This window comes from Cavia porcellus, unplaced genomic scaffold (assembly GCF_034190915.1).
Source record: "Cavia porcellus strain 051 isolate PalLab524CR breed Dunkin Hartley unplaced genomic scaffold, mCavPor4.1 scaffold_25, whole genome shotgun sequence".
In the NCBI taxonomy this organism is placed as follows: Eukaryota; Metazoa; Chordata; class Mammalia; order Rodentia; family Caviidae; genus Cavia; species Cavia porcellus.
The window spans coordinates 7,060,434-7,086,082 of NW_026947508.1; the positions used below are offsets into that span (position 1 = coordinate 7,060,434).

A 25,649-nucleotide genomic window follows, 5' to 3' on the forward strand; every position below is an offset into this window, starting at 1 on the left:
GAGAGCAGAACAAAGCAGACGCCAGCTTCAGCGGCACCAGGAAGAACAAAGCACCGCCATAGAGGCCAGGTCCTGGCAGGCTCAGATGCTCAGATGCCATCGTGGGAAGGTATGTGAGCCACACCAGGTGGTGGCCCGGCTTGGCACCAGGAAGGATGTCGCTTATCTCAGTGGCAGTACGGCCCCACTCTGTGGCCCAGGGCCTATGAGGCTTGGCCCAGATACTCTTGGGGCTGGGGTGACCACACATGTGTCCTGCCCCTCCTTAGGATGTGATGTCCCTACAGAGCACTGTCCTCCCTGCTCAGGCCCTAGGGAGCCTGAGCAGCAGCTGCTGGGCAAGGTTCTGAGGACGCAAGCCCAGGGGATCCCTTTCTTCCCGGCCATGTGAGTTTCACCCTCTCTATCCCAGCCACTCAGCTTTATCTCTGCAGCACTGAAGCAGCTCCCAGACAACATGGGTGAGCACAAACTCAGACATCCATGTGCCAATAAAACTTTATTTACACACAAAAGGACTGGGCTGGAGCTGCCCAGAGAGCCCAGCGTACCTGCCCCTGTTCTGACCTCTAGGTCATCGACTTCAGAAAGATATGCTGGAGAGCTGGGGATTTAGCTCAGTGGCATAAGCACCTGTTTAGCAAGCGTGAGGTTGTGAGTTCGATCCCCAGTGCCAAAAAAAAAAAATGCTGGGCTTCTAAGCCCTCTATGTTTGGGGTCTCAATTTGAACCCACTTCTCTTACAGGTCAGCACAGTGCTGAGATAAAAAGTAAGATCAGTCACATCCAAGGCCATGGACATCTTGCTGTGTCCTGGTGGCCTGGCTGTAGCCCTCCAGGGTCCAGTGGCTGCAGGCGGCAGGGAAATTAGGGCTCTCCAGAGAATCAGAATCAACAGGATATTTCTATTTATGTACCTGAAAATAATATGTATACATATACGTACAAGTGTGTGTGTGATGTATATATGTAAAGTGACTTATTGTAAGTAATTGGCTCTTGGGATTGTGGGATTTTTTTTTTTTTTTTTTTTTTGGTCTTTTTCATTTTTATCGGTACCAAGGATCGAACTCACGACCGCCTGCTTGCAAGGCAGGTGCTTATGCTGCTGAGCTAAATCCCCAGCCCCGGGATTGTGGGATTTAAGGAGTATAATCTGTAGAGCCAGCCAGGGTGATTTATGATTGTTGTTGTGGTTTGTGTGTGTGTGTTGTTTGTTTGGGGTTTTTTGTTTGTTTGTTTTGGTACCAGGGTTTACTTACACTGCTGAGCTAAATCTCCAGGTCTATTTTTTATTTTTTTGTTTGGCTTTTGAGACGGGTTCTCACTATGTAGTTCAGGTTGGCCTTGAACTCACTATGTAGCCCAGGCTGACCTTGAACTCCAGGTAATTCTCCTGCCTCAGCCTCCCAAGTGCAGGGATTACAGGTATGTGCCACCATGTCCAGCACTGTTACAATCTTGAAGCCAGATTTCTCCTCCGGTTTTGCTCTTCGGCCTGACCGTTAAGGCCACTTGCCTGAAGTGGTGCTAAGCTAGCTGGTGCCTGACCCAGAGGCCCCGCCCAAGTCTGTCTGCCTCCCAAACCTAGTTCTTCCTCCATGACACTGTGTTGACTCTCAAATGGTACTTACTAAGCACCTAGTAGGAGAGGTCACTGACCACAGTCTAGGAGCCATGCAACCCATCCAGGACCACCATGGCTGCTGTCAGGGCCAGCAGAGATGCACCAGAACCAAGGGCCTGAACTGTCCTGGGGGTCCTGGGGTCCTGGGAGAGGAGGGCCAGGGGACTCTCCCAGGGCCCCCCAGCCAGCTGGAGCAGAGGAGGCCCTGTCACTGTCCACTCCACCTTCCATTTCCTTGTTCTTATCTCTCCTGCAGCACCAGGCCAGACTCAGGCTCCATTACTACCCCATGAGAGAAAACTGATCCATCCGGAGCCATGGGCAGTGAAAGCCGACACCTAGATAAGCCCAGGGCAGATAGGCATCTCCGGGCCGCAGAGCCCGCAGCCACACCGGCCTTGTTTGTGCACCTGAGTCTGGACAGGCTGGGCGTGGGCAGAACCTTCAAAGGCCTCCCTTGGAATTCCAGCACCACCCTGGTAGAAACCTGGGAGGGCCAACAGAGGGGGAGGGTGGGTGCCGGAGGGCAGGCTGAGCCAGGATGGGATGGGGGAGGGGGAGGAGCGAGGCGCATGCTGGGAGGGCCCGCCCGTGGCTGGCGGGGCCCCGGGGCTGGAATGCAGTTGTGGGCCGCCCCAGCTGAGGGTCTGAGGACCACGAAGCACATGCACCCACACCCACACCCACACCCACGGGCTCCCATAGGCACCGGCACATGATTGAAAAGGATCGCTGTTGCAGGCGTAAAGGTTTGAAGCAAACACCACAGAACAGAGGCAGAGAGCAGGCGGGGGGGAGAGGGGGCGGACTTCCTCTTGGGGAGCAACCTCTGCTGTCTGCTTTCTTTAGGACAGGGCACTGGCGAATCCTTTGTCTGCCTTTTCCTCATCACCAAAGTCCCACAGGGTGTTTTCTGATTTTTATTGGCACATTTGCAGTACACAATGATTACATTCACCGTGGGAGTTGGTGCGTGTAAGGAGCACACCTTAGGTTTTTTTTTTTTTTTTTTTTGTCTTTCTTCCTTTTTATCGGTACCGGGGGTCGAACTCATGACCACCTCCTCGCAAGGCAGGCACTTATGCCGCTGAGCTAAATCCCCATCCCCACACCTTAGTTCATGTCCCCTTTCCTCCCTCCCCGCCCCTTCCCTCCATTTCTTGGTCCCTTTCCCATTTGCAACCTATCTCCCTGTTTCCCATGATCTATTTTTAATTTCGCTCTTTATTTATACCTTGGGTTTCGCATACAAGGGAAATCGGGCACTGTTTAAGCTTGCAGTCTGATGTGTCTCGCTTAAGGTCATGGTCTAGGTCTCCCCATTGTCCTGCAAATGGCTCGTTTATCCTTTTGGATGGCAGTAGTAAGTATCACAATTCCCGAGTGTTTGACATTTAGCTCTCCTGAGCTGGGCCGCCACGAACATGGGTGTCTGTGCACGCCTGTAACAAGACAGCTTTCACTCTCCCACGAAGATACCTCGCAAGGCAACAGCTGGGTTGAAGAACTGGTTCTGGTTAGTTTTTTAGGAACTCGCCATTCTGATTTCTGTAGTGGTTACAGTGGGTTCCAATTTATGGTTTCTCCAATGCTGGGCTTGAGCACAAGGTCCCTGGACAGACAGGTGCACTTTATGTGAGGCTTTGGTAAGGTTTTTGTCGGGCGGCATCATGCAGCAGTAGTTGGCATAGGAGCTTCATGAGGGAAAGGCCGTAGGAACATCAGCACTTATTTCTAATGCTTTAAAGGAGATTCGTGGAGCCTGGTTGGGGTCAATAAATGTCAGCGACAATGCTACTAGGAAACTCTCTTTGGCCTGGCATGGTGGCTCATGCCTGTAATCCTAGCACTCAGAAGGCTGAGGCAGGAGGACTGTTGAGTTCAGGGCCAGCCTGGGCTACACAAGTGAGTTTGAGGTCAGCCTGCACTACGTAGTGAGACCCTGTCTCAAGAAAAGAGTAAAAAATTGTGTCTTTGGAACAACACTCTGAAGAATCCTATACACACACACAGAGTTTTGACTAGTCACAAAACCAAAAGTCTCCCCTGGAGAAGAGGCTGTCCTACCCCCAGCAATGTCAGGGACCTTCAGGAAACACACGAAGAGGATGGAGAAGTGCCACACCAACCCCCTGCAGACCCACATTCCACCCTGGGCTGGCTCCACGGTGGACCTGAGTGGTGGCGTGGACATGGCCAGTTTGCCTGACAAGTCATAATGCTGTCTGCACCAGAGACTGGGCAGGACAAGGGAGGAAGCTGGCTATGGTGGCACCTTCCCACAATCAAGTGCTCTGGGAGGCTGAAGCAAGAGGATCCCAAGTTTTTTAAGCCCAGCAATTTAGTGTTCTATAGACTGTGACTCAAAATACAAAGTAAAAACTAAAAACAAGAACAGGGGCCAAGTGTGGTGGCACGCACCTGTAATCCCAGCACTTGAGAGGCAGAAGGATTGCCACAGGCCAGCTCAACCACAAAGTAAGGCCCTGTATCAAAAAAAAGACAGATGATGTGGGAGGCTTGCACTGTCTCCCAATCTGCCAGGCTTGTATTTGGTCCCTTCTCCCTCCATACCCACCCCCCATCTGCTGCTGACAGCTGACCCCTGGCAAGAGTGAGGCTACTCCAGTGCCCAGCCCCTCCCTACCCCTGCCCAACTGCAGGCAAGAACTGGCAGCCAGGGTGTCCCCATGCTAATGGCAGGAGAGGGCCACTGCTCCCCTCCCAGGCCTGCTGGGGTGCTGCCTGGGAAAGGCCCCTCTTGCTCCTAGGCTAGTGGCACCAGTGGGCAGGGCTTGGGGTCTCTCACCGCTCTCCTGCTTCTGGGCTGATTTGACATTAGAAAGGAAGCAGCTGGGACCTACATGGAAATGCTATCCACCGCCTCAGATGGACAACTGGAAAGAGCCATGCACCACACCCAGCACAAAGCCTGTTCATATTTGTGCCCTTCTCCAGCCTTGCATGGTACCAAGGCTACCTAGGCCCCATTTTCTAGATGCAGAAAAAAACCCAAGTATGTTCCAAACCCAAGGATGGAGATACCCCAAGGCAGAGTGTAAGGAAGCAGGAGGAACCCAGGCCTTGCATCCCCAGCACAACACCCTGCCCAGTGGTCAGTCTGCCCAGCTTCACCAGGACAAACAGCTGGACACCATCCCACCTTCCAATAGGCTTTTCTCAGCCATCAACCAAAGCTTGGCACCAGGGGGCAGGTGCTGTGTGTGGCAGGAGGCAGTGGCACGGGCGTTGGTCAGTTGGTGCACGTTAGTTCATTCCCTGAGCACCTATGTGCCAGCACAGGCTGGCTGCTCTGAATGCAGACCCTCCTGGCATTAGGGCACTCCGGGGGGGATGGGAGCAATGATAAATAAACCAGGCAATGTCCAGATACTGATTACGTACAAGTGCTACAAAAAAGCACAACAGTGTGAACCCTTAAAAGACACACACACACCCACCATCCGATCAACTCTTCTACTCCTGGATGTTTACCCAAGTAAGGTGTTCAGTAACTATCTGCTAAATGAACCCACTTTTTAAATAAAAAGATACCAGGCCCCCAGAACCACACCCTCAAGTAGCCAAGCCTAAGAAACTGGTGACATTTTTATTAAATCCACAGAAGTAAAAACCATTTCATGAAGTACTGGGGGAAGGGGGCACCAGGGAGTGGGAGTCAGGCCACCAGGGGGCTAGGGATGGGGGTGACAGGATACAGATCAGAAACAGGCCAGGCTGGCTATAAGAGCCTCAGCCTTAGGGACCATCACTAGGACCACCAGACAGCTCCTGGGAACTAGGACCAGCGCCGGGCAGGCTCAGTGGCGGGGGCTCCACCAGGACAGCAGAGAACTTGGTGTCGCCAAAGGCCTCGTTCAGGCGTGACTCGAAGAAGCGCTGAAGACCGATGATAGACTGCACATCCGCCTTGTCCTCAGTCAGCTTGTTAAACTGCTTGAACATGCGGCCCACATCCTCAGCAAACTCCTGGGGGGAGCTGTAAGGGGGTGACAACTTTTCCTGGAGGCGGGCACGGATCAGGGTCAAGTCCAGGGTGCCGCCTGGCTGCTCCATGGAGAAGGGAGAGTCGGTGGCCAGCTGGTGCAGGGGGCGGCACGGTTCGTGGCAGAAGAGGGCCAGCAGGACGCGTTCGCATTTCTGCTGGTTGATGGGCGAGAGCTTGGCCACTATGCCGGTGCTGTCTGCGCCATCCATGCTGAGGGTGCCATCCTCCTCCTTTAGCTCAGGGGGCACGTGGCAGAGCGAGCAGCTCCACTCCTCCCCTGGCACATCCTGCAGGGCGGGCAGGTGGCAGTCCAGGTGGAAGCAAAACTCGCACTGGTTGCACATGACCAGGTCACCTGGCTTTTGGCAGACACGGCAGATGGTGGCGCTGTCATCCAAGGTGCCTGGGTCACCACCTGGTGCTGTGCTACCCTCGGGAGCCACCACCTCCAGGCCTGAGCTAGTGCTGCCACTAGGTGAAGCCAGGCGGGGGCCCTCTGCGGCAGGGCCTTCAGCCAGAGCCATGAGCACAGGCTTGGTCTCAGGGCCTTCCATGGCGGCTGGGGCGACGGCAGCAGCAGGAGGAGCTCCAATGGCAGCCTCCATCTCCTCCTCCTTCACAATGGCCATGCTGGGAAGGGGTGGAGCGCCGGCTGCTCCAGGGGGTGCAGTCCCAGGTTGACCAGCAGCTGCGGCAGCAGCACCACCACGCTCAATAACAATGAGGTTGTAGTCCTCAGTGGTGGTGCCTGGAAAGACCTTGAAGACTGGTGGCTGGCTGTCGGCTGTAAGGTCCAGGTCCAGGCGTTCGAGGCTCACCCGTGGCACCTTGCGCATGCGGCCACTCACCTCGCCCTCACCAGAGGAGGATCGCTTCATGCCCGACACATGGGGCTCTGCACTGGAGTAGGGGTCATCTGATTCACAGCCATAACCTTCCTGGACTTCCATGGGCTGGCTACTGCTAGAACTCTGCTTGCTCAGGGGTCCCAGGGCTCTCGGGGGAGCCATGGGTGCAGGGCCCGTGGAGTTAGTACCAGGACGCTCAGCGACAATCTTACCGAAGGCCTCCGCACTCTTGGTCCAGGCACTGAGGTCCCACTGGAACTTCATCTCCCCGTGGGGCTCCACGGGTTCCACGATCATCTTGAGGGCTCGCTGCAGCTGGAAGTAGATGAGCTTCTTAGACAGCAGCAGAGCTGTGTTGTTATCACTCTCTAGAGCCCAAGAGGCAAAGCGCAAGATGTGTTCCTGGTGCTTCTGGATCTTGGTCATGGACCAGTGCTGCCGTTCCAGGCGTTCCTGCTGCCCCTCCGTCAACTTCTGCGCATCGCTGACCAGCACGCGGCCCCGCTTGTTCAGCTCCTTCATGATCTGCAAGATGGCCATCTTAACATCCACCTGCACTCGTTTCTGCACATCGGACACCTGGCGGATGGAGCTTCGAACCTCCTTGGTGCTCTTCTGCAGCGTGGCATGTTTGTCTCCAAGGCGTTTCACCAGTGCGGCCAGGAGCTTGCGCTGGTCCCTCACGGCATCTTCCAGGAACTGGTACTGATGGTCCTTGTGGGCGCTGAGCTGGCAATCCCGACAAGTAAGGGTGTCGCAGCTCTCGCAGAACAGCACGAGAGGTTCCCGCTTGTGCACATTACAGTAGACTGTGCGTTCTCCATCCCGGGACTTGGCCGGCCCGGTGGGACGCACCGTGTGGTCCTTGGTGTACTTCACCCGCTGGTGAGCTTCCACGCAGGTCTCGCACAGTGGCTCGGAACACTCCACGCAATAGCTGGTGGCTGGCGCGTTATCTTCGCAACTAGTGCAGCACTGATTCGCCTCCTGGGCGTCTGAGGCGGCCTTGTTGCCACTGTCGCGGACAAAGTAGTTCTCCACGATGTCTTTGAAGCAGCACTGCTGTTTGCACACGGGGCAATCCACCACCGCGCCGTCGCCTGCCGGGCCACCGTCCCCGGTGCTGTTGGCCGCGGAGGGCGCGAGGCAGGCGCTGCAGGCCGAGTGCAGGCAAGGCAGCAGGCGCGGCTCGCGCTCTGGACGCAGACGCTCCCGGCACGCTCCACAGCGTTCCAGCAGCTCCAGGGCCTCGCCGCCGCCCGCCGTGGGCGACGAGGCTGAGGCTGCAGCCGAGGAGGCGGCCGCGCGATTCTCGCCACCGGCTGAGCCCTCCCCGGAGCTCGCGCTACCCGAGGTGGCAGAGGCCGCCGCCGCCATAGATGCCGCCATTTTCACGCCGACGACGGCGCCGAGAGAGGAGGAGGGGCGAAGGACCGGCCACGCAGGCGCAGAAGCGCTCGTCGCCCCAGACGCCCAGGGGAGGAGGGGCGCGGAACTCGCGGCGCAGGCGCAAGAGTGCTGCCGCCGAAGGGGCGCCCGGGTGAGGGGAGGGGCGGGGGGCTCACCGCACAGGCGCAGAAGCTCTTGCTGGCTGCACAACGCTGGTCTGGCGCCTGCTCAAATATTCCAGAGATCGCCCTGGGGGCAGAACCGCCCCTACCGCGCTTCCGCTGGCAGCTAAATCTAGATTCTACAGGTTAATTTCTTCGTTGAAAATACAAAAGTCAAATTTGGCTTAGACACAAGATGTTCGGGAAACGTGAACAATTTAAACCTGAATTCCATGCGTTCACAGCTGGGTATGATGGTGCATACCTATAATCTCAACACTCAGGGAGGCTGAGGCAGGGGAATTGCTGATACACACATTAAAGACAGAACTCAGAAGCCTCGTGGAATATGGGGGTGATTCACCAGGGTCTAGGCAGAAACTGGTCCCTTTGAGAAGACAGTTGCATGTCCCTTTGTTCTACTGCACTTTCCCCGGCCTGCTCCCAGCTGGCTCGCAGTGCGCTGTGCCCTGTCCCCCGCCTTGTCCAGCTGGCTAGGATGAATACATTGTCAGTGTGTGAGTGGCTGGGTCACTCTCCATACCTGCCTTGTCCCCCAGCCTGGGCTGGGTGCTCCAAGCCCAGAGCCAGAGGACCTGGTCTCAACCCAGCTTGCGACCCCGTGGTGAGGTGCCCTGGAGCAAGCCTCTCAAGCTCAGTCCCCATTTCAGTCTCTCCTGTGTTTCACAGGGTCTGCCGTAAAAGGATTCCCTGTGTTGGGGCAAAAGTGTAATGTAGAGACACATTCATAATATGGTAAATTTATAGATATTTCTAGAGGACTCTGACCAAGTTTCGTTCTGCTGTCTATGGTACATTCAGGTGACCCTGACAATGTCACAGCTGTTGCTTATAGCTTAAGGCACCTTGGGCTGACCTCTGCACATTCAGTACAAGCCCTCTCTCCAAACATCCTTATATTATGGTAATGTCCTTAATCACTCTCATTCAGTCAAGACTCTTCCTCCTGAACAAGTCTTATATTATGGTAATGTCCTTAAGTAAGTCATTCCCCCAGTTCCTGCAATGTTTCTATTCAGCGTATGTAACATCTGGTCACTTGCTTTGTACCTCCCACTTCTAATGCTATATGGACTAAACTCCTTAGTGATTCTGGACTGTTGCTTGGGAAGAATCATCCCTGCAATAGTCAGTCTACTGGTTGGGAGTGAACTCCCAACAATCCACCTGTGTAAAGATTAAATGCTGTCTTCTTATCTCCCCAGTGCAAAGAGCCTTTCTGTTGGTTTGGTTTGGTTTGGTTTGGCTTGGCTTGGCTGGGGAATTTCCTGCAACACCTGGAGGTTTGTCTTTCATTCCACCAGGAAGGTGAGATTCTGTTCCTCACCTTCCTCAAGGGCATGGTGAACACTGTTACAAGAAAAGACAGATCAGCAAGAGCAGCAAGGCATAAGAGATTTTTAAAATTATGTTCCATGTGACAAGAGCCTGCAGAAATGAAGACCCAACGGGGCTGGGGATTTAGCTCAGCTGCATAAGCGCCTGCGTTGTAAGCAGGCAGTCGTGCGTTTGGATCCCTGGTACTGATAAAAACTTTATAAAAAATTTTAAAACAATAAATGAGGACCCAACAAGCTTGGGAAAACTGGCTGATTTTAGAGTTGGGTTCCTGGAAACCAATAACCTTATAGAAATGTGATTGGGCAAAGGCCTGTCCAGCCTTCCTGTCCTCTCTGTGGAGGCTTCCTGCCCCTCTGCCCCTTGGCCCTGGGTGGGACCTCTCTGAGTACTTTTTTTTTTTTTTGCTGAGAATGGAACTAGGACTTAAAAGCGTGCTATGTAAGCATTGCACCACTGAACTGTACCCATCCCTGAAAAGCAGGATCCATTTTTGGCTGGGTATGATGGCTTACACTGTAATGCCACACTCAGAAGGCTGATCAGGGGAACACCATCGATTCAGGGTCACCCTGAACTAGATGGTAAAATTCTATCCCCCAAAACAAAACAAACAAACAAATTAAATGTACCCTGTTTTGTTTTATGTGAGACAAGGCTTTGCTATGTGGCTCAAGCTGGCTTTGAACTCATGACAATTCTCCTGCCTCAGCCTCCTGAGTGTGGGAATCACCGGTGTATGCCACCACTCCCAGCTCAAACTGATTTAAACATTACCCAATCTATGTATGTATCAAAATGTCACATGATACTCCTTTAAAATACACATTTTTAAATCTTTATATATAAGCTAAAGAAAAATAGTACCTGAAAACAGTGACTGCTAAGTGCTTTCATAGGTTCTTCTTCTTTTTTTTTTTTTTTGGTACCAGGGATCAAACTCATGACCTCACACTTGCCAGATGGGTGCTTATGACACTGAACTAAATCCCTGGCCCATGATTACTAATTTCTAATAGCAATTGGAAGCCAATCCTAAAGCAAATCAGATGTAGCCACATGGAGGTCCTGCAGCTCACCAGCTGCATGTTACCCTAGGCTGGAGGGCTAGGCTTGGATATAGGGCTTCCCATTAGGCCTAAGATCCCTGCAGCCCCCGCAAAAAAACTGCCCTCCTCATCCAGAAACAGCAGGGAAAGCTCTGGGCCTGGATATTATCTCAGTTCATGAGTTCCACCCACCTAGAAACCACCCAGATATTCCCTGCAAGAGTCCTCACCAAATTCCCAGACAGCTGAAGTTTGTGCAGGGAGGAATTCCTGCTGGTTTTGCAGCTAGAATTTTGTAACACTGTTGGTATGGTAACTTAACTGGGCTCCAACCATTGGCTCCTGGCGGTAACAGCTGGTGTGTATTGCCCACCTACCAAAGGCTTGCCAGGCACTGCCCTGAGCATGTTACATTGACACTCCCTCCTTGACCACCTTTCTGGTGGGTGCTGTGGTGTCCTTTCTTTTTCTTGCAATGCTTAAATTGAGCCCAGGGCTTCCAGCATGCCAAGCCAGTGCCCTACCACTGAGCCATATTCCAGCCATTTAAAAATTTTTAAAATTTGTTAGTGTTTATTTTATTTTGCTGTACCCTGAGACTTGACCTCAGGGTCTTTGTGTTGAATTACATCTGGAGTCTTTGGTTTTTATTTTGAAGCAGGGTCTTCTCTGTGTCCCCAGATTGCTCAGGCTGGCCTGGAATTTGTGACTGTCCTGCCTCATCACCAGAGGGCTGGCATTACAGGGACGGGCCATCACGCTCAGCTAGTGGTTGTCTTGTTTTTGTCACATAAGAGTATGAATCCAGGATGGCCTCAAAATCTCAGTGATTCTCTGCCTTGGCTTCCCCAGTAGTGACATCACAGGGGTACCCATCAGGTGCGGCTTGCAAATGGATTCTGGAATCTCCACCTTAGGACTTTACCAAGTGTGAAAATAATTTTTTTTTAAATTGGTACCGGGGATCGAACTCACGACCACGTGCTTGCAAAGCAGGCGCTTATGCTGCCGAGCTAAATCCCCAGCCCCGGAAGTAATTTTTTCGTTAACAATGTGATCTAATTCATTTACCCTCATCAGCAGCCCATCAGTAACCTAAGTAACCCTGTTTACATGGGGAGGAAGGGTGGCCTTGGGGACCCCAGCTATTGCCACCCTAGCAGTTAATACTCAGTGGGTACCAGCTTCCCTGGGTGCCAGGGGGTTGCGCCAGCCCACCATCTAGAGTACTAGCGCAGCACAGAAAGAAATTCTGACCTTTTGCCTGCCACCCCTGGGGGATACTGTCTGGCGGCTGGCGGCTGGCGGCAGCCTGAGCCCAGCAGAAGGCCCGCGCAACAGGACGCCGTCTCCTAGCAACCCCACGGCGGTCACGTGCTCGCCCGAGTCACCTGGCGCAGAGCCCAGCAGGCGTTGGAGCCTGCGCGGCGGGACAGCGGGCGAGGCGGGGCGAGCAAGTTTGTTCCCCGAGTTTGGATCCCCGAGGTCTCTGCGGCGGTTGCGCCGGTGCCCTCCGCAGGGGTCGGGATGGAGCTTCCGGCCGTGAACCTCAAGGTGGCGGGGCGGGACGGAGGTCATCGGGGGAGGGCGCTGGGCTCTGTCTCTTAGAAGAAGGTGGGAGGGCAGAGATCTGGGAAAGCGGGGGGGGGGGGAAGCTCCCCAGGTGTGGAGGAGGTGGGGGGGGTGCGCGCGAGCCAGGCCTGGCGTGGCCCGGCAGGGAAGACCCAGCGTGGACACACCCAGCCGTGCGCGCCCTGGCAGCTGGAGCACCCTAGGACTGCGCTGGCCCACACCTCGAGGCGGGGGAGGGGAGGGGAGAGGAGGGGAGGGCGGGGCGGGCAGGTCTCCTCCCCACCCACCTCTCCCAGCGGCGGGGCCAGGCCTTTCCCGGGAGTCCACACGGGATGGGGCTTCCACCTTGAGTTTAGACGGATTGAGAAAATCGCGTGTTCGCCAACACTGGGTGGCACGCAGTGCACGAGTCCGGTGTCCGAGTGCATTGGGGAAAAGCGCGAATGCGGCAGACGTTACTTAAAAGCAGAAAGCCCGACTTTGTCCTCACGCTGCGGGCTTCCAGGGCTGTCTACACTTCTGGCCCGGCGCCCAGCTCGGTCCCTGTATCGTTGTTTTTGCACCCGAGGGGCTGGAGACTTCTCTTTGGCGGGGGAGGGTGTGGACCTTGGGTTCAGCTAATCATTTCGGGTCTTGGTGCGGCTCCTTTAAGACTCTTATCTAGCCTAACGTGGTGGCGCACGCCTGTTATCCCAGCGCTGGGGAGTTCGGGGCCAGCCTGCACTACATAGGAGACCCTGTCTTAAAAAAAAAAAAAAAAGATTGTCCACCCTTTTCCTCTTGAGTGATTTGGCGGAATCATCAGCCTGATGCTTAAATGAGTTGCTACACACGGCCTGGGGCCTGGGCTGCAGCTTGCGCAAGGCGGGTTTCCTGTCTTAATCACCCCACTTGCCTTCCTGAGGCGTTGGTCAGCAACTGGGGAGCGATGACCCGGCCACCGAATGAGCATGAGGAGAAGTTTGTTTTGGACAGCTGGTCCTGTAATCGCTGCGGTCTGGGAGGCTGAGACAGGATGATTGCAAGTTTGAGCCGTGTCTGGGCAGTTAAGTGATTTGGGGAGACACTGGCTCAAAAAAATAACTCGCTAGATATGGTGGCACATGCGTGTGATCTGAGGCTGGGCAGGAAGATCACACTTCAAATTCAAGGCAGGCCTGGGCTACATAATGAAACCTTGTCTCAAAAAAGAAAAAAAAAAAAACATTAAAATTAGGCTGGGATATGGCTCAATGCAAGGGCCCTGCATTCAGTCCCAAGTAATGTTAAAGGGGGAAAAAAAATTACTGGTTCAGGTAGCTCAAGCCTAAGAAGGAAAGGATTTGAGCCACTAGGGATTTGCCTAAACTAGATGCCGAGAGAAGACCAAGGGGCAGAGTTACGGGCACTGGGGGGAGAAGGGGGTGGCACCTGTGTAGGAGGCCTGAGCAGTGTCAGGTCACTGACCGAATCACAGCCCCACTGGGAACCCTGTCTCTTTACAGAGACAGGCAAGCAGGTTACCGAGGGCCCGGCCAGTGGCGGAGTCAGGGTTTGAATCCACAGGGATCCAACACCAGTGCTGTGGGGTTTCCCGGGACCAGGTTAGTGGGGGCTGATCTCAGCCTCCGGTGTTAGGGGTTTACAGGGCTCAGAAAGAACTCTAGGGCTGTAAAGTCCCACATCCACCCGCGTCCCAGTCACTGTCAGATGCCCGAGTGCTGGAGGCTGAGTGGCCGGAGTTGCCAGATGACACACAGGGAATCCAGGTGAATTTGGACTTCATGTTAGCAGGAGGCTTGCCTGATGCCTCCGGCAGTATTGGGGTGCAAAGGAATGCTTGGTGACCTGATGTGGTCACAGAATGGACTGTGGATGCGGCTGCTGACTCAGCGCCTGCTCACAAGCATCTAAAGAGCAGCTGGGTCCCCCTCCCACTCGGGCTTCACCCCCACTCACCCTCTGCCAGTCCTTGGGCAATGGCTGAGTCCTACCTTGGCCACCTCAGCCAGGAGGAGTGCAGGCTCAGCTGCCCAGGCCCTTTGCACAAAGGCCAGACTGAGCAAGCTAGTTGTGCATGTGCTGTGCCACACCTAGGAAGGGCTGGGCTAGAGTTCGGGATGGGGAAGTCAAAGGCTGCAAAGCACGAGGGATGTGAGGACCACTCTGTCCTGCAAGCCACCTCTATGGTGCAGGACCCTGCCCCGCCCCACCCCAAAAAAAGAAAGAAAATTTATTGGCGAGTGGGAATAGCTCCTGAGAGACAGGAGGGGCCCAGAGTGCCAATGAGCTCACTTCTCTGAGAAAGTTTCATAGAGTAAAATCACTAGTGGTACAATGGGCGGGGTCAAATAATAATCAACCAATAAAATCACAAGTATAGCCACTGGGCTAACACTGGCCAATAGTAGCAAGGCCATTAGATGACATCATTAATCCTGGACAATAATCTGGAGTCTCAGTGGGTGGGAGAGGATGGCCCACCCTTAAGGAGATAATGGTTTGTTTTTATGGCAAATCTCAAAAGACCAGAACCAATAATCTCAAACTGCTTTAGGGAAGTATGTAAATTGGCCTTGTGACTTTAATTTTCCACTGCCTCCAGCCAGCTTTTGATGTGTCCTCACCCTCTGCACTGATTGCCTGGAGGGCCCAGTCCTGTTTGACTGCCCAGAATATTTCTAGCTCGGTTAGCTGTGTGGAATAACTAGCCCCGAAGGTCATAGAGCCTGAAGAGACCAAGAGACCCCAGGGTTCACCACGCATGGCCCTGCCTCACCTCTCAGTGTCCTGGGGAGGTCTCCACACAGTGGCACTGAACAGGTGATGATCTGAGGGTTCACCTTTGATCCATCTAGGAATGGCATGGGGCTCCTGCTGGACTTGTAGTGGCAAACAGGGTTTAAGTCCTTTCCCTTCAAGTGCCCAGACGTTTGTACGGAACTGGCTTGGAGAGAGGTTACCCTCCTTTGCAAAGATGGGCTGAGGCAGGTGAAGGGTAGTCATCCATGTTTTTTGTTTTGTTTTGTTTTGTGTTTTTGAAACAGTCTTACTATGAAGTTTAGGCTGGCCTTGCTTGTAGCTGAGGCTGATCTCAAACTCAGAGATCCTCCTGCCTCAGCCTCTGGGGGTGCTGGAATTACAGGTTTGTGTCACCACATCTGGCTTTGTTTTTTTGTTTTAATTCCTTTTTTTTTTTTTTTTTTTTTTTTTTTTTTGTCTTTTTTGAGACGGGGTCTCGCTATGCAGTTCAGGCTGGCCTTGAGCTCACTTTGTAGCCCAGGCTGGTCTCAAACTCACAATGATCCCCCCACCTCAGCCTCCCAAGTGCTGGGATTACAGGCGTGAGCCACCACGCCCGGCTCTGTTTTAATTCAAACATGGCTTGGGTTTCCTCTCTGATTTAGGAAATATCAGTGATAAATCTCAAAATTCAGTGGATGAATGTGGATTGGCCAGGACTTGCAGGCCAGGAAAGGCTGTTGGTGCAGACCTAGTGTGTGCACAGCCTGGGTAGAGGAGGCCAGAGCTGGAAGTGACACTGTCTCTCCAAAAGGCACCAACTTGGGAAGCGCCCGTGTGGGTTTTCCAGCAGAATGGGTGGTGTGAGCTTCTCACAGTGCAGTGAGCTCCCAGGGCCACCAGTGTAGACCCAGGGGCTGTGGTTAGTTACTCTTAAGATAAAGACCTGATGGCCCGGCTTCCTGTCCCATCCTCCTCCCCTCCCCTGTGTTCTTCCGCTGCAGCCTTGTGGGCTGCTCTAGTCTCTAGAACGTTCCATGCTCCCATCTGCCACGGAGTCTGTCTCTGCTTCCTGTCCTGGGTAGCACCCTGCTTACCCCCTTCATCTCGGCCTGTCACCTCTTAGAGGTGACAGGTGTCACCCCCGCTCCCCCCCCACACACAGTGAGGTCCCTTTCCAGCAGGATGGGGGTCTCAATGGGCCCCACTAGGAGGTGTCCCGGGAGTGTCCATCCCGCAAACCTGAAGTGGCAGCTCCATCTACACTCCTTGGAGCTCAGGTACCCATGATGCTATGGAAAACAGTAAGGACTGAAAAAAACTCAGCACCCCTTCAGTCATTTCTCATACACCCCTAGGAAAAGAAACCCATGGGAGACTAAGCCTCTCCTTGCCTCAGTTTCCCTATCTTTACAGTGGGAGGAGGCCTGTGGCCAAACAACCCAGCCTAGGTTTGAATCCTGGCTTTGCCTCTGACCAGCGGCCGATCTGAGTCTCAGTTTTCCAGGCTGTAAAGTGGGTATAACACCACCTCAGAGAACTGTCTGGATGATGCATGTTTGAATATAGAAAACACTCAGCGTGGAGCTCTGTGCTCCGTAATAAATGATAGCAAAGGGCTGCTGGGTGCCAGGCACACAGACCTTCCCTGTTCAGGGCCCAGGAAGCCCCGTAGAGTTGGACACTTGGGGGTTTCTGGGATTTTTTTTTTTTTTTTTTTTTTTTTTTTTTTGTCATTTTAAGACAAGTTTTGACTCTGCGGTTCAGGCTGGCCATGAGTTTACTTTGTAGCCCAGGCTGATCTCAAACTCCAAACAAGCCTCCTGCCTCCTGCCTCCTGTCCTGAGTGCTGGGATTACAGGCATGTACCACCATGCCCAGCTGTTTCTGGGATCTGCCCAATCTCCCACCCCTGGAAGAGGAATTTCTTGTGGACATGGAGCTGTCCGTGGCCAGCTTCAGGTCCTTGCTTTTCTAATAATGAAAACTTAAACTAAAGCCCAAATCCTCAGGGTGAAGAGAGTCATTTGGAAAGGTAGAGGGCAGATAGGAAAAGGGGCACACTCTGATGCAGGGGTTCAGACTCCCCAGCTTTTTTGGGATCAGCTGGTGGGTGAGGTCCTGGTGGCCTGGCTCTGGCATCCTGTGGCTGAGGGGTGTCCTTACTCCCAGGGAAGGATCCTTTGTGTGAAAAGGCCCCGTCAGATGGGGCCCTGCCCCTCCAGGGCACCCTTGCTGAGGGCAGCAGTCAGAGGGGGTGTGGTTGGATGTGCCTAGAAATTCCCTGGCTGTCCAGGAGTCTTCGATCTTGAAGGAGGTGAGATTATTGGAGTCAGGGCTGATCCCCACCTTTCAGGTGCTCCCCGAGTGGTTAGCAGAGCTGAGGAAGATTTGACCCAAGGTTTACCGTAGTAAGGACACAAAATGAAGATCATGCTTCATTCTGCTTTCCGTTACCGACTGGACAGCTGCAGGCCAAGTGGAGAGTCGTGGTTCATAGCTAAAGCTGCCATTAGTCCCTGGCTGGCCCAGGAGAAAACGCGTATCATGCTTTTCCTGGGCTGGAGGCTGAGCCTCCTGGGTACAGGCCAGGGGCCCAGGCTTGGGAATTAGATATGACTTTGAATTCTAGTTTTCCCTTTCACTGTCTGTGGAATGTGCATCAACTTTATTTCCCGCTCATCTGTAAAATGGGAGTGGTAGAAGTGTGTGGCCATGCGGGGGCCTCAGTGTGCCCAGGGCCTGGCATACACATAGTAGGTGCACAGTGACCGCTCCTCGCCTGTCACCCCATCCTGCAAACCCCTAAGAGTGCAGAGGGCAGTGAAGGCACGCAGTATTGAAGAGACGCCCAGGAGGATTTCTTTTTGCTGCACAGAAGGCAGGCCAAGATGTTGCCCCGCAGAAAAGCCTGGGGACCCTCACAGCCCTGGCCTGAAACCCTGGCTCCCTCCTCACTGTCCCCCTGGCCACTGTACCTGCCTTCCTTCCATTGCCCACAGTGCCCCAGCTCCAGTGTCCCAGTCTTAACCCAAGTGTCCTCCACGCTTCCGTTTCCCAGATTCCAGAGCAGATCCCCCAAAGGGCCTTGGATCAGGGCGGGAGGGAAAGTGGCAGCCCCGCGTGGCCCACGCGTCCCCCACCTCCTCCACCACCGCAGGCCCTTGCTTTCTCTGAGAGACTTAGAGGCCCCTGCAGGTGCCACGCAGGGAGGGGTGACCTGTATTTTTTGGCTTTAAAACCACCACCACCAGGGTCACATTGACAGAACTGTCTCTTTGTATCGCAGGTGATTCTCCTGGTTCACTGGCTGCTGACAACCTGGTGAGTACTGCACACACACGTACCCCAGCTCTGGGCCGTGTCCCCAGAGCCAGCCTTGCTCAATCTGGGCTAGCCTGGTCAGCACTGCCCTGCTGTGTTCTAGCTGGGCCATTTTGGGCCAGCCCCTCTGCCTGTCAGGACTGGATCCCATCTACCAAGGGATTGGCACCATGAGTCCCAGGCTCCGGGAGGCGAGGCTTGGAGGTGCATTCCCTTGTGTTGTGTCTGTGGCACTTCTGGGGAGAACTCTCTGCCAGACCAGGGCTGGACCTGTGTGCCAGACCTGTGTGCCTTCTGCAGATTTTGAAGCACTTTGGACATATTAACTGCTGTAACAGCAGGATTAAAATACAGATTTCTCAGGCCCAACCCCTTTAAGATCAAAAGATGGGCAGTGGATTTAGAGATTAATTAGGCTACAGTGACTGCCCCTAGGGTCTCTTGCATATTACAGCTGTGAAGCTAAGCACACATAGCGGGAGTAAAGTAGTCAAGGGTTTGGGGGTCCGGGACTTGCCCAAGGCACTGGATCCTGTCCCCGGTGCTGCAAAAAGTAAAAAACAACAAAACAAAGTAAAACAAAAAGCTGCCTGGCCAGATTGTGACTGCCAGCCCTGTCACAGAACTGTGTGATTTGGGGCAGGTTACTGCCCACCTGGACCTCTGAGCCTCCTTCCTGGAGTCCCCGTTAACAGAAAGGAACATGAATGAGTGAATTCTAAGCGCGTAGGGTCGTGCAGCTGTTAACTTTCATTTCCGTCGCACTAACCAGCAACCACAGCCTACAGTGGCACCCTGAAGGCAAAGCAGGCCGGGTCTCGGGATTACCAGGAGGGGAGGTCAGTGCCAGCCAAAGGGCTGTGATCAGGGAAGCCACACTTAACCTGGGTCTCCGAGAGAAGGGGTTTGAGTTATATTTGAGCCGAGGCTAAAGAGAACAAAAGGCCAAGCATTCAGAGCAGAGCACACTGGGCAGTGGCTGGGAGGTAAGCAGGAGTGGGGTTACATCAGCTGGATCCCCCAGAGAGTGTAGATTATTAAAGTCTGTCAGAGAACTGGTGGACGGGCAGGAGCCTCAGGTTTATACACTGCTATTCCTGGAGCAGCCTGTAGGGGGCAGGAGTAGCAGCAAGGAGAACTATGGGGTGGCTGTGTCCGCTGCTCAGGCAAAAGAATTGGGAGGTGGAGCCAGGGGGATTTGCCACCTCCCCAGCCCAGTGGCCTCCCAGACTATGTTCTGTCCTCAGAGAGACCTGAGACCTGCAGCCAGAGGGAGGTGACCTGCCAGTTGGTGGCCGCTTCACTGATGGTGGTTGCTGCTGCTTCCTGCAGGGGCAGCATTGTCTTTGGGGGCCCCTATTCCTGGGCCAACTTCACCATCCTGGCCTTGGGCGTGTGGGCCGTGGCGCAGCGGGACTCGGTCGACGCAATAAGCATGGTGAGCGGGCCCGGGGTGAGCTGTGGTCACGGCTCTGCCCCCGTTGTCTCTCTCCTCCCTGTGCCCCCCACACTTCCATCTTCGGGAATCTTCTATGGCATCCCGTGGATGTGTCAGGTTGCTGGGCCCCTGGCTTAGAGAACCCCCATCTATTGCCTTCCCCAAGTCCAGCAGGTGTTAAACGGGGCCCCAACAGTGCCCAGACTGACCACTTCCCACAGGGGTCTGACCCGCACCAGGGCCTCTCTTTTAGAGAGTAGAGGGTGTGACGGGAGACTTAGCCAAGCGGGAGCCCCACTGCTTCAAGAAATCTGAGTTGGTACTACCCATGGGGCTCCCCGCAGCCAGCACGAGCTCCTCTTGCCAGGAAGCTGCTGCTGGGCGGGGCAGAAAAGGGGATTTCCTTGTGGTGGAGACAGATCGGATGAACCCCAGGGGACCTTAGCACATGGAGATTCTGGAACCAAGTCCTAGCCCCTGGGTGACAGCAGGCAGATGGGGTACACTCAGGGAAACAGGCCTTGGCCCCGGTACCCCACTGATAGCCCTGCAGCCCCTCCCCACCCAGCAAGCCCTAAGGATGCGGGTGTGTCGGGTGGTGATCCCCCAGAGTGGGATGGGGTATCACTGCCCAAAAACTCACAGCACGGGGTCTTGCAGTTTCTGGGGGGCTTGCTGGCCACCATCTTGCTGGACATCATCCACATCAGCATCTTCTACCAATGGAACGTGGTCTCCGCCACGGGCCGCTTCAGCGCCGGCATGGCCATCCTCAGCCTGCTGCTCAAGCCCCTCTCCTGCTTCCTCGTGCACCACATGTACCGGGAGCGTGGGGGCGAGCTCCACTTCCACTCTGGTGAGGCCCCCAGCTCCCCACTCCTGGCTCCCCCACCACCAGGGCTCAAGGCTCAGGTGGGAGTGTGACATGGGTGCAGTGGTCCTCTGGTCCTCGGGTCTGGTGTGACCTTTCCAGTGTGGCTCCGGTGTGATCAGTTCCCACGGGCTCCAGGACAGCTTCTGCCCTCTGTCCCCTCCTGAGCCTGGCCCTTGAGTCCCTCCCTCCTGGACATTTCCTGTCTCACCCTGGGCATGCAAGGAGGTGGGTATGGACCTTTCACTTCCGGGGAGACAGGCCTAGCGGGGGGCTGTGACAGCCTGGAGGAGCCCAGAGCAAGGGCAGAGCGGCCTGTAAGCACCATCCTCAGCGCCGCCGGACCTGTCTTATGAGGAAATTGAGGCCCGCAGCCTCTGGGGTCTTGTTTGGGGTCCCTGCGCAGAGGCATAGAGGGGGTGACAGGAGTGAGACACACCATAGGGATGGAGGTTGGGACACTGGTGTTGTGAGTCCCAGGGTCCTCAGCCCTTGCCTTCCTCACCTGTAAAGTGGGGACAGCAAAAGCAGCTGTACCTCAGGGACACAGGAGGACTGCCGGACGATGCAGGGGGGCGGAGGCCGGGTCTGCTGGGGCTGAGTCGAATGTGCCCAGCCCTCACCCCACATTTCCCACTTCTTCCTACCCACCCCACCCCCGACTCCCAGACTTCCTCGGGCCTTCTCAGGAGCGCAGTGCCTACCAGACGATCGACTCCACGGCGGAGCCCGCAGAACCTGTCTCCGGCTTCGAGCCCAGGGGCCCGGACGCCAGAGGATACTGAAGCCAGCCTCCTGCCCTGGCCCCCTTGGCCACATCACAGGCCTGGTGTCTGGGAGGTCCTGGGGACACACCTTTTACTGGACCTAAAATGAGTTATCTTTCCCCATTTCAAGGGTTGGGGTTGCTGAGTCTTGTCTGAGGGGCCATGGCCGCCCAGTCCCACAAAGTCGTCTGTCCTCACTCTCTGAGGCCTGCTGTCCCTCCAAAGCACCCCACTGGCCCTCATCCTGGATCTTTTTTGTTACCTCCCACCCCAAAATTGCACTGTGCAGGCCTCAGGCCCAGTTGAGCATGGCCAGGGGTGGCTAGGATGACTACTTCCTGGACCTGCCCCCAAGCTCTGAGAGCTGCAGGTCATGCCCAGCTCCTCGAGCAGCTGGCATGGGAGTAAGGTCCCCATGCTTCTCACTGCCTGGCCACTCGGGGCCTGGGGCCTGGGCCTGGACTCCAGGGGACCTGCCACGGCCTGTGGCTGCCAGTCTTGGTACCATGGCATTAAAGTTCGTGGATTCTGGGACTGGACTGTGTTCTGAGCCATGTTTTATATTCCAGCTGGGTGGATGCCTAGTTGGCCATTCCTGGGACCATTTGTCTTCTGAGTCCCCAGGAGCAGCCCCGACCATCCAAACTGCCGGGTGAGTCTGATGTGGCCACAGAAAGCAGGGGCTCCCTCTGGGCCTGCCTTGTCACCGGTGCCCAGCAGAGGATGGCATGGTCAGTGTGGCCCATGTGCGTCCGCCCTCTGACTCAGCTCCTTAGGCACAGAGCTGTCATTAGCAGGCAGGAGACAGGCCCCGGTTGCAAAGCCAAGCCCTGATGTTTTCTCTCCTTGACTTTCTTGATCATTAGCTATAGATAAGACCCAAAGGAAGCTGGGCATGGTGTCACACGCCTGTAATCCCAGCATTTGGAAGGCTGAGGCAGGAGGATCTGCAAGTTCAAAACCAGCCTGAGGTACATACTGAGCTCAAGGCCAGCCTTAACTGTACAGCAAGACCCTGTCTTAAAAACAAACCAAAAAAAAAAAATCCATGTGATCTTACGATTTTCAGCTTTAGCTTTAAAGGACAGAGCCCCGGGGCTGGGGGTTTAGCTCAGCGGCATAAGCGCCTGCCTTGGAAGCAGGCAGTCGTGAGTTCGATCCCCGGTACCGATAAAAAGGAAAAAGACAAAAAAAAAAAAAAAAAAGGACAGAGCCCCTTCTGATGCGCCACTAAGGTCCAGGCCCCATGTAAAGTCCAGACCATGGTTGAGGGGTTAGAAGAATCTCAGGGTCTCCAACTAAGTGGAGCCACCTGCTGGAGTACCCAGGGACGACCTCGTCTGAATTAGGTGAACACAGCCCGTTTTATTTGCACAAGAACAGTGACCTCAGGAAAAAGGAAAACATATTCCTTGAAAGACACAGTCTTTTGGGTGCGAACCTGAGGCCTCTGTCAGCGCCTGCCCAGCTTCCGGTTCGGAAGTGCATTCTTGCTCCCTCTGAAAATCTGTTTTGCAATAAATGCTGCCTACTCTGTGCTACGGGCTGTGTGTGTCGTCTGTGATCTGTCCTCAAACACGGAAAGTATAGGGTGTGTCGCCAGGTCCTCGTGGCTTTAGGACTTGGCTGGGTTTGGACCCCATTCCCAGTAACAAGGTAACCTGGCTTCGTGTTTGAGTCTTGCTGTGCTGTTGGGAGCCGTGCTCCTTCCCTGTCTCCTAGAAAAGGCTCTCACTACTCAGAGGTGAGGCAGGTTCAGGATCAGGTGGACCTGGCTGGGATCGATCCCCAAACATAGCATTGCTCTCACAGTGGCATTGCTCCCTGAGCCGGTGGGGATGTGCTGGGGCCCCACAGCTGCCTCCTGTCCTTAACCTCCTCCTTGGGTCCCAGGGCTAAGGTCCACCCCACAAGGGCTGACTGGCCCATTGGCCATTGTCCCTCTGTCCCCTCGCCCCCCTGCCTGGGCTTCCTAGGGGTGCAGCCCCACCTTCTCCTGTAGCCATCTGTCAATCAGATGAGGCTGAGTAGCTGGCAGGTATCAGGCAAGGGCCTGGGGACAAAGTGGGACCCTTGGAGTCACCTTATCAGGAAGGCAGAGGCTGATAGAAGAGCCTGGGGAAGGGACATAGCCCCTGGGCGTAGAGGCCAGGAGGCTGCAGTTAGGGACAGCTGGACACTGCCTCACCGCTAGGAGCCTCTGTCTCCAGTGTGGGACCCATCCATCAAGCAGTTCCGTGAGCAGAGCTGCCCTGTTGGAATCTGCACTGCTCCCTGGATGTGACAAGCAGCCCCCAGTGACCCTCACAGCAGGCTGTTGGTGGACCATGCAGGGTTTGTCCTCAAGGGTCAGATCAGAAGGCCATAGGCCAAGTCCAGGACTGCAGCAGCCTTGAGAGAGGAGGTTTGTGGCCCTGGGGAGAAGGACCCACACTCAAGTCAGTTTCTTTGGGTTTTAGTACCAGAGATCAAATTCATGACCTTGCCCCAGCCAGGCAGGTGCTATGCGGCTGATGTACAACCCCGGGCCTCTCAAGGCCATTTTTGTTATAGATTCTGGGCACAAAGAGGCCTACAGAGTCTGTATGCCCATGTGAGGAACACATCAGGCTTCAGAGAGACTGAAATACGGGGTCCAGTTGACCCATCCAACCATCTGTTCTCCTGTTACCAGTTCTATCAAATCTACACTGAAAAGACTCAAATAGGTCTGGAAGTAAAGTCCACTCTTTGTCCCATATCCCCAGGGCTCCGGGATGTCAGGTGTCTGGGTGCTTGGTTGTAGCGTGCACACCTGTAAGTCCAGGGACCCTCTGCAGAGCCCACGGGTTATCCTAAAGACATCATCATCCTTGAGACAGAAGCTTGGAGCTTGAAGGGAACTTAGAGCCTAGCAGTTTTAGAAATCTATTTCTTTTTTTTTTTCAGTACTGGGGATCGAAATCATGACCACCTGCTTGCAAGGCAGGTGTTTATGCCGCTGAGCTAAATCCCCAGCCCCTAAAAATCTATTTCGAACTCCCTCCAATATTCTATCCATTAACTACCCAGGATGTATGAGCGCTGGTCCCACCCACAGCGTACTGTGCCTCCTAAGGCTCCCTGGTACAAGGTTAAAAACTGATGTCTTTCACAGGCCCAGAAGGAAGATGTTCCAGGCGGAGGACTGAGATGCATTAAAGAAACCCTAAGTGTGTGGTTTAGCCTCCAGCACACTGATGATAGCACCCAGATCAGGAGGAGCTGAACAAGGCCAAAGTGTTCTGAACCCTTTTTTTTTGTCAGAAAGGAGAGAAATGCTGAACTAACCTTAACCTTTGTTAAATACATAAAACTATCTCAGGTACCCACTGAAAAATGTGGGAGCTGGGCATGGTGGTGCACTCCTGTAATCTCAGCACTCTGCAAGTTGAGGCAGGAGGATTGTTGTGAGTTTGAGACCAGCTTGGGCTACAAAGTGAGTTCAAGGTCAGTCTGAATTGCAACAGCAAGACTGTCTAGGGGCTGGAGATTTAGCTCAGCAGCATAAGCGCCTGCCTTGCAAGCAGGCAGTTGTGAGTTCGATCCCTGGTACCAATAAAAACGAAAAAGACAAAAAAAAAAAAAAAAAAAAAAAGACTGTCTCAAAAAGACCAAAAACAAAACAAACAAAATTTAAAAGGTGGGGGCCAGGGATTTAGCTCAGCTGCATAAGCGCTTGCAAAGTGCACAGGCGTGAGTTCGATCCTGTGTACCACAAAAAAAAAGAGAGAGAGAGACGGATCTCTCTCATAAATGAAAAAAGGTAAAGTTAACAAAACAGGCCGTCCTCGGAAATCGTACGGCATTAGATAAAAAAAAATTTCTTAAAATGTGGATGTGTGAAGGTCCTGGGTTCAATCTCCGAGAGAAGAGAGAGCGGGGAGCGGGGACGGGGGAAGGGAGACGGAGCCAGGAGCAGGGCAGGGCTCAAATGCTGCAGGTTTGCAGCCTTGAGTAAAGCGTTAGGCCACACTGACAGCACCGCGAGGCGTGGGCAGGGTCCGCTCCCAAAGGGAGGGTCCTGAGGCCCGGAGAAGACGCAGTAAATTTGTTCCTGGCCAGGCGCCTCCAAACCAGACGCGTAGGCCGGGGACACAGCTCAGCCGCACGGCGCCCACCTGGCGAGCACCAGGCTGTGAGTTCGATCCCCAGTACAAAAAAAAGGGGGGGGAGGGTTTAGAACCAGACGCGCACAAGCTCTGGATCTGAACCTGGTGCAGAGGACCCGGCGATCCAGCGGCCAACCCTTGGTGTCAGGGGACCGAGATCCAACCTCCAGCCTAGGAAGGGCTGGGGGAGGGGAGGGGCGGGGCCGGGCGCGGGTGGGCGGGGCCAGTACCTCCTGGGGTCGTTAGCGGTCCCCTGCCGAGGTCCCCTTCTAGGTCAGCCCCACCTGGGCGAGAAGTACGGGAGGAAAACTGAAGCACTCGAAGGCAGGTCCAGAGGGAGGCCCAGGAGGGCAGGAAACAGTCGCAAGCTGTTCTGGGGGGAAG

At 54.5% G+C, this 25,649-nt stretch overlaps 2 protein-coding genes across 3 annotated transcripts; one reads left to right on the top strand and one right to left on the bottom strand.

The window, feature by feature from the left end:
- Nucleotides 1-5,223: 5,223 nt before the first annotated feature.
- LOC100724384 (transcription intermediary factor 1-beta-like) lies at nt 5,224-7,900 on the bottom strand. The gene has a single exon (XM_063235523.1). The coding sequence runs from the start codon at nt 7,871-7,873 to the stop codon at nt 5,387-5,389; it is 2,487 nt and encodes an 828-aa protein (XP_063091593.1). The 5' UTR covers nt 7,874-7,900; the 3' UTR covers nt 5,224-5,386.
- A 3,921-nt stretch (nt 7,901-11,821) lies between these two features.
- Agtrap (angiotensin II receptor associated protein) lies at nt 11,822-22,676 on the top strand. Of its 2 annotated transcripts, none has more exons than XM_003471424.5 (5): nt 11,822-11,996; nt 18,025-18,059; nt 19,392-19,497; nt 20,158-20,353; nt 21,038-22,676. In XM_003471424.5, the coding sequence occupies exons 1-5, from the start codon at nt 11,970-11,972 to the stop codon at nt 21,151-21,153; spliced, it is 480 nt and encodes a 159-aa protein (XP_003471472.1). In that variant the 5' UTR covers nt 11,822-11,969; the 3' UTR covers nt 21,154-22,676. The 2 variants fall into 2 exon arrangements, with proteins under 2 accessions (XP_003471472.1, XP_063091594.1); XM_063235524.1 differs by having other exon boundaries at nt 11,891-11,996; nt 19,307-19,497.
- The last annotated feature ends 2,973 nt before the right edge of the window (nt 22,677-25,649 follow it).

Excerpts from the sequence above, each read along its gene's own strand:
- LOC100724384 (XM_063235523.1), bottom strand. The coding sequence starts at position 7,873 with ATGGCGGCATCTATGGCGGCGGCGGCCTCTGCCACCTCGGGTAGCGCG.
- Agtrap (XM_003471424.5), top strand. The coding sequence starts at position 11,970 with ATGGAGCTTCCGGCCGTGAACCTCAAG. Across the intron at positions 11,997-18,024 it reads TTCCGGCCGTGAACCTCAAG|GTGATTCTCCTGGTTCACTG; the intron begins GTGGCGGGGCGG and ends TTTGTATCGCAG. Across the intron at positions 18,060-19,391 it reads CACTGGCTGCTGACAACCTG|GGGCAGCATTGTCTTTGGGG; the intron begins GTGAGTACTGCA and ends TGCTTCCTGCAG.